The 7,500-nt window shown below is 39.3% G+C and overlaps 1 protein-coding gene across 1 annotated transcript in view; it reads left to right on the forward strand.

Moving 5' to 3' along the window:
- LOC138043352 (nuclear pore complex protein Nup107-like) overlaps positions 1–7,500 on the forward strand; it is a 66,094-nt gene that overhangs the window by 54,355 nt on the left and 4,239 nt on the right. The window contains exons 34-40 of the mRNA XM_068889585.1: positions 602–690; positions 1,238–1,309; positions 4,555–4,608; positions 4,695–4,769; positions 5,094–5,138; positions 5,210–5,278; positions 6,987–7,103. Of these exons, the coding sequence (XP_068745686.1) occupies positions 602–690; positions 1,238–1,309; positions 4,555–4,608; positions 4,695–4,769; positions 5,094–5,138; positions 5,210–5,278; positions 6,987–7,103 (521 nt within the window). The remainder of the gene's footprint in view (positions 1–601; positions 691–1,237; positions 1,310–4,554; positions 4,609–4,694; positions 4,770–5,093; positions 5,139–5,209; positions 5,279–6,986; positions 7,104–7,500) is intronic.

A 7,500-nucleotide genomic window follows, 5' to 3' on the forward strand; every position in this document is an offset into this window, starting at 1 on the left:
TGCCTTTGTTAAGTATTGGTAGTCCCGTGTGGCGAAGTAAAATTAAAGATGAAGGGTCATTTTTGTTTTCAGGAGTTGGTTAAAGTACACTTGACGTCAAGTATCTTTCTTTACTCAGCTACTTAAATATCTCCACCTTCAAAAAACATACTTCACCATTTTCCTCTTGAAATTTCACATTTTTTGTGCGAAAGTGGTCACGTAAGTCAGCAAAAATAGCCGTAATTTTGACCCACCACCGAGTCTGTACTGTATTTGACGTCACAAACTGCTTTGCATTCACGTTTTCAAAAGATTGTAACGATGCAAAGCAGTTTATGACGTCAGATTCAGAGTAGACCCACGCTTCTTTCAGCTCGGTCGTATATTTGCTTGAATCCAAAAATTCTTTCGAAGATGTACTGAAGTGCCCTGGGAAACGTGCTTGCTTATTTTGGACAAGAATAATTTTAGCGGTCAGGTGCATTTTAAGAAAACATACCCGTTGTCTCCACCAATCAACGTTCAGTCATTTTTCCGTTAGTGATTTCCATCGGTAATTCCTTTAAAATGATAAAGGAACAATACTAAAAAATATACTGTTATTGTTTTTTCTCGACAGCCACTAGAAAACATGCTGCAGCCCGTGAGGTATTTCAGAAGATTCCATCGGATTCCATTGATGTGATTCACAAACAGTGGGAGCTAAGGGTGGGTTTATAACGGACTGCTTTTGATGTTGCGCTTAAGGTATAGGACTAAATAATCGATACACATTTGAATTGTATTTGAAAGGATAGATATGTTTGACGAAGTTTTCGCTGGCCAAACAGATTGTTGGAGTTCATACTTCTTATCTTTGTTGTTTCGCAGAGTAAACGATTGTGGCGATTTTTGCCTTCGATCAGTTCTGCCACACGACAGATAGGCTTTTAGACGGGTTCAAACTCGTCTTTGTGAGCTCGAGCGCTTCAAGCATTGAATATTGCAGGAAATTCACTTTTAGCCTGAACGTTTGGTCAATACATGATGGGCTACTGCAATTTGTTTCATTTTCGTTAACTCTGCATAAAATGTGCCTGAGTTATTCCTTTTGAAATGTTTAATCCGTGAAGACCCGAAACCATCAGGCATCTTTAAGTTAACGTAGTGAATACCAGTTATGGCATCTAATAACAGGAACTCATACCATCCATTGTCTTTAGTCTCTTTCACATCGAAACTTCTAGACTCGTTGCAATTTTCTGTGTTGTTTCAGGGTGGATCGACAGCGTTACCCGCTGGAGATGACAATGCCATAAAGGAGTTTCTTTGCATCAAAGCTTACTTGGTTAGCAATTTGATTTTACTTTGTCTCTCTGGCAAACTTGTTTAGTGTTTCAAATAGTAAGGACCCGCCGTCAGCTATTGGGAGTTCAGCAGGAAGTACAAACCTGTGCCATGTTCATTCTATCTTTTAGGACGCTACATACAACTTTCTAGTCACATTTATTTATTTCTGATTTAAAGTACTGAGTCAGTTATTGTTTTTCGTTCAATCCGATATCTTTGCATGTGTGTACGTGTACGTGAGACGTGTGCGTGACTTAAGGCAGGAACTACCAAATAAGCTTCTGAAAAAAATGGAAGGTCTAACGCACTTCAAGCATACATTACTTTCATTCACAGAGTCCTTTCACGGAAACACATGAACCCAACAAATTGCCCTGCTTTCAACTGAGTGACTTCATAGCTCAGTTGACGGTAGAGCATTCCACCCGCGGCATTGCAGAGGTCATGAGTTCGAATGCCGTTAAAGCCGCCTGAATCGGTTGTTCGAAAGCCGATTAACTTAATCCAGGATTAGCGTAAACTTTTGTTTCATGTTTTCTACTTTTGGGTGAAAGTTTCTGTTGCTTCTTCTTGTTTTTCAAGATTGACTTCCAATGTAAAGTTTTGCCGAGTATCACCGTTTAACAGCAGTTGGGAGTAAATACTGTAAATAAACTCCTTGGTTAATTTTTAATCCGGGATTAGCGTTAATCGGCTTTTGAACAACCGGGCCCAGGGCCCGGTTGTTCGAAAGCCGATTAACTTAATCTAAGATTAGCGTAAACTTTGGTTTAATTTTTTCAACTTTTCAGAGCAAATTTCCTTTGGTTATTTTTGGTTTTCATGATTGCCTTCCTCTAATGTAGAATTCTGCCAAATATCAGCGTTCTACAACATTTGGGAGTAGAGAAATAAACTCCTTGGTAATTTTTTAATCTGGGATTAGCGTTAATCGGCTTTCGAACAACCGGGCCCAGGTGTCTAATTTTGAGACAATAGGCCTTATTCAAGATAGCCGCCATGTTGGTTTTCAAATTGTCATGCAAATTAGCCGTCTGTTTTACTGGGCAAACATTCAGTGGAAAAAAGTAATGATTCCAAGTTCAAGTGAGGCCTAACACTACTGTGAAGTTTTTTATACCCAATAGGCCTTACCCCTTATTATGTAAAGCATCAAAATTTTTTTGTTGAGTGACTACAATAAATACCAGAATGCAATGTTTCAGTAGTCACTCAACAAAAAAATTGTGATGTGTTACGTCAGAAGGGGTAAGGCCTATTATTCCATCAGAGATCAACCCTATTATTGGAATTGGGCCCACACAAGGACTCTGACCTAGGGTTGATCTCTGATGGAAATAATTGGGTATAGAAAACGTCACACTAGTGTTAGGCCTCACTCGCACTTGGAATCATTACTGTCAATATGCTACTGAAGGACAACAACTAACGATTGGAAAAAACGCAAATTGCGGAAAATTGGCTCGTCGAAATATTGAAATAGCATTGCTAAAAGTACGTTTTAGAATTTAGAATTAAGTACCTTTTATAATAAATTTATAACTTTTGATTGCCTTTGACATTTTGACTTTCTACCTCGCTTTCTGCTCATTTTACACCAAAGAAACATCGAAGTAACTTGTGTAATCATTCTGTTTTACTACTTAGGCTTTAAACATTCAATGAACGTGAAACAAATCATCTGTGTGGCTAAGATATTCGTTATAACCTCTCGACATTTTGCTGTTTGCCCCCTCAGAAGTGTGTTGCTAATTTGCATGATAATATTAAGTCCAACATGGCGGCCATCGTGAATAAAGTGTATTGCTTAAATTGTCCAGTTGAGTGCGAGGATCATTTCTTTGCGTGTAGAATAGTAAGTGGAATTCGGAAATATGATCATGTTACGCCTGAACTGAAACGCCTTAAGTGGCTTCCAGTATCCAGTCAGCTTTACTATCGAAATACCATTTTGGCTTTTAAATGTATGAATTGTCGTGCCCCTGAATACCTGAGCACTATTTTCACCAAACGTTCTGATGTAAATAGTTATACAACCAGGAGTTCCCAATTTTTAAATATCCCTCTTTTTAAAACTGCCTCTAGACAGAGAACTTTTTATTACCGAACTGTTAGCATATGGAATTCCTTGGAATCTAATATGAAACTTTGTAGCAACGAATTAATCTTTAAGAAGCGTTTAAGGAACAAACTGCTAAGGGATTTTTTAGGAAGTGATTGATATCGTGATAAGTAGTTATGTAATTGATAGTGATGATTGGTTATTTTAATCTTGTAAATAATTTAAATAATTATGTAAATTATTATTTTATAATTATTATTGTTCCTGAAAAGCCCCTTTGGGGAGGTTCAATAAAGTATGTATGTATGTATTTCTGTCTTACGTAATGAGCTTCTGCTTAGTTTCATAACTCAAATGACGCGATTGTTTCATGGGGTTTCGTAAAACCGTTAGCCAGTCAACTATTTGGCGATTCACAACATATTCATACGAAACAAATTATTTTCAAGTGCGCTAGAACGCGTACGAGCCAATTCCAATAGGGAACTTAAGGACAGACGTATTGAGCTGCAGTCGGCAATCGTCATGTCACGGTCTTTATACTTACACAGACGATTAACATCTGGGCAAAACCACACCCTCTGAATGCGAAAAGTGAAGTTCTGGTTGCCTTCCGTTGCCCATAAACGCTTTTGCCCTCCAGGTCTTCAATGGAGCTTTGCTTTTGCTATCGATCGGGTAAAAAATCATTGAGCGAGTCGTCAACCGTAGTAATTAACTAGCTTTTTAACATCGTCATCGGTGGACTGTAATTGACATATCCAATGCATTTAATTTCGTCTGGGTTTGACTTCTGTATCTTTGGCTACAGAGTGTCTGTTTTTCACTCTATATTTGGGCTTGGGTGGCGACTAAAGCATGTTGTCCGAAATAAGCGGTGACCAGCCCAGCGTGCTCGTTTCTGTGCTACTTTTGTTGAAATGGATGATCTTTGGTTCAGATCTTTCCAAGAGGGGTTTTGAACGCGCGCATAAGTAGGCTTGTTTAGGTGTCGTTAATCACTCTATTTGGCTTGAGAGATCGTCATCGCTATTTGCTGAAGAAAGATGGGTATATTTGATTTAATTTAAACATCTGGAAAATCATATAAAGGCTTCATTTGAGTGGTTGACTTAGTAATAATTAATGATGATTTCTTCTCATATTTTTCAACGGATTATTTTGTAATTCTTCATCTGCAGGAGGCAATGGATGGATTCAGTTATTGGTTTCAACATTTCCATCAGAGTGTACCGGTAAGTGGAAGGAAAATCCATTTGTTAGTTTCCTCTGGATGTTGAATCGTGTTTAGAATTGACGTTAATTTTTTTTGTGTTTTCAGCTAAAACCGCGACACGAGGAGCACGCTAATTTCACTGAAAAGGTTGCATTTGAACAGCGCCTGAAAGAGTACGAGGTAACCACATTGTCCTGCGTAGTTAAGGTAGTAATACTTCTGAATATGACGATCACCATCGCAATTTGCAATGGTATCATTATGAAAACATATTCAAGGAGGCAGAAACAAAGGGACTTGGGTCTTTACGCGGTCCAATGAACCATACAATAGACGGAGACAACACTTCGTCTCTTAGTATTTTCAAACAATTTGTAGGAAGATATATCTTCCTTTTCCAAGTCCAGCTCCTGCATGTTATTCCGGTTTTACACTAACTGTGCTAAAGGACCTACTTCCTCAAAAAAATCCTTACGTTCTTACGTATTTCTACTTTCAAAACAGGTGGAATTTGGAAGATGGAAGAACTCTCTGGATATTCACACAAAGGTATGTTAATATTGCTCTGACAAAGCATCGTTGCTTCATTTTTTGACTTCAAGGATTTGTTTATTTGTTAGGTCACTGTTGAGAAGCTTTATAACGTTCTTTTGTTCCCTGATGGAGGTTGGATGGTAGATCAGCGTGAGGTTTGTGTTTTGTTGAGTTTTACGTTCATCATGTCCTTTGGTAGAAATGTTGCATCAACAAGCAATCATAAAACCTTTGGTAGTCTATTCCATAAGTGCCTACTGCGCTTGTCATTACTAGTTAGTTTATGGAATCAGTGTTCTCTCGAGGATTTTGTCTTAGAGAGTCCCTGGGCCCCCTTTCCTGAAACGGTGGAAAACATAATTTTTCGTGATTTCTCCGTCCATTTCATCAAGGCACGTTCAAATTGGAACTCTTGCAATGATGGCTCTTCGACAATATTGTAAGTGCGTTCAATTGGTTTGCCTCGAGACAGATCTTACAGGTCATGATCTCTTTGTCGGCATCATAGGCAAGCCATTTGTATTGCAACTGCCATGCATTCTGAAAACCACGGTCTTTCTTCAGTGAAACAGCTTTTTGATCTTTGCTTGCTACGTTGTCCTCTTCAGCGTCCTCTTCACCTGCGTTACGATGATCTTCTGCACTTTCTTAAATCCTTGGTACTTTAGGGCGAAAGAATCAATGTAGTTTTCTCGTGCCACAACGAACAGCTCCGCGGTACGAATAACATTAGCCCGCGCTATTAATCATTTGTTACAAAGTACTTACCAGATTCAATATGGCGGTCTAGTTATTGAAGCTGCGCTACGCTTGCGTGACTGACGAAGGCAAACGTTAATAAAATCGAAGGCTTTCAATACTTTAACAAACTGCTTTCATTCAGTTAAAGAAGCAAAGAGCTGGGGTATTTGCTTGACCATTAAAAAACTGCTAACTTACTTCTGTAACTCTGTTTCGCTCGTAGCATCCTTGTAGGCCCAGGTGGGCGCATTTGCAGGTTTTTAATGCGCCCTTTCTATTTTTCTTGCGAGAATACCGCAAGGGCGCGGCCTGGTGAGAGCGCTGTGTAATGTGCATAGTTACCGAGAGAAAAGCAAGCTTCATAGCCAACGTTCAAATCGTGTGTTAGTCAGCAGTACATAGCCTTGGTGCTCACTAATTCGACTGAAAGCGTGTATTGTTTTTCAGTAGCAAGTGGGTGATGATGCTACCGATGGAAGTGCTTCACCAATTAACGGCAGAAAGAGCGATTTGAAACCCTCCAACAAAGGCTGAGAAAAATTTGTAACCAGGGTGGGAATCGAACCCACGAGGTGCAGATTAGACCAACGTTACTTCACCTTGAGTGGACAGGAGCAGGCATTACACCTTATTTATAACACAAGTGTCGTTTGAACGTAACATTTTATTTATCATTTTGTTTTATCACAAACAAAATCATTGTGCATTGCGTCTGTTCAGTAGTAGACCACAGAGGCTCTTTGGGGAAGAGCTTCATTGAATGCTCCTAAGACATTTTGATATCCCTTGTGAGCCATTGTCAAACGCTGTTTGACTTCCAAAAGATAACAAAGATAAAATGTGTAGAATGGAGAAATCGAGCTCGTAAGAAACGTGCGCACCAGAAGTAAGGGCTGATGCGACCCCCTTCTTGCAGTCTGCACCTATTTCTTGAGTATTATAGGGTGCGAGCTGTACTACAGTTTCAGACAACATGTCTTCAGAATAAAGTAGCCAATCATCGTCTTAGGGGGTGTTTTACTTGATCCCAGTGGAGCTTTCATTCTGGCTTTGTAGATGATACCAATAGTGCATCGAAGCCTAAGATGAAGTTGATGGGAGAAATGCTTCTTTTTTTCCTAGGAGGAGGAGGACGAATCAAGTCGAACTCATCAACTACAACTATTAAGACAGCTATGTCTTCCACTCATTTGCTTTCTGCTTCATAAAGTTTTACATTCAACAGAACAGTACAAGCAGGTTAGTGCTGAATCGTCTGTAAGGTCAACGAGAAACTGAAAGCGAATGTCGTGTTGACGAGAAAGCTGACATAACACCCGTTTGATCCAGTTGATACACTGTCTCTAGCTTTTTCTTCAGTTTTCAGAACCAGAACGTCTGGTTTTTAGCTTAGGTTGAAATTTGCGGTTAATACCTAAAAACGTCTTTTAAGTGTTCCTCAAGCTCAATATATCGAAAGTAATGCGAGCATGATAATACTCATAATAAAAGAAAAATTAAGACGCTCTTTCTGCAACTGACTCAGCATATTTTGAGCCCCAATTTGTAGAAGGGCCTCTTAAGGAAAGTGTATCGCGGGACTACCATCAATGTTGCACAAACGTTCCGGAGAAAACACTGAATGAGGGCTTTGGCC

Source organism: Montipora capricornis, chromosome 3 (genome assembly GCF_036669925.1).
Source record: "Montipora capricornis isolate CH-2021 chromosome 3, ASM3666992v2, whole genome shotgun sequence".
NCBI classification, from domain to species: Eukaryota; Metazoa; Cnidaria; class Anthozoa; order Scleractinia; family Acroporidae; genus Montipora; species Montipora capricornis.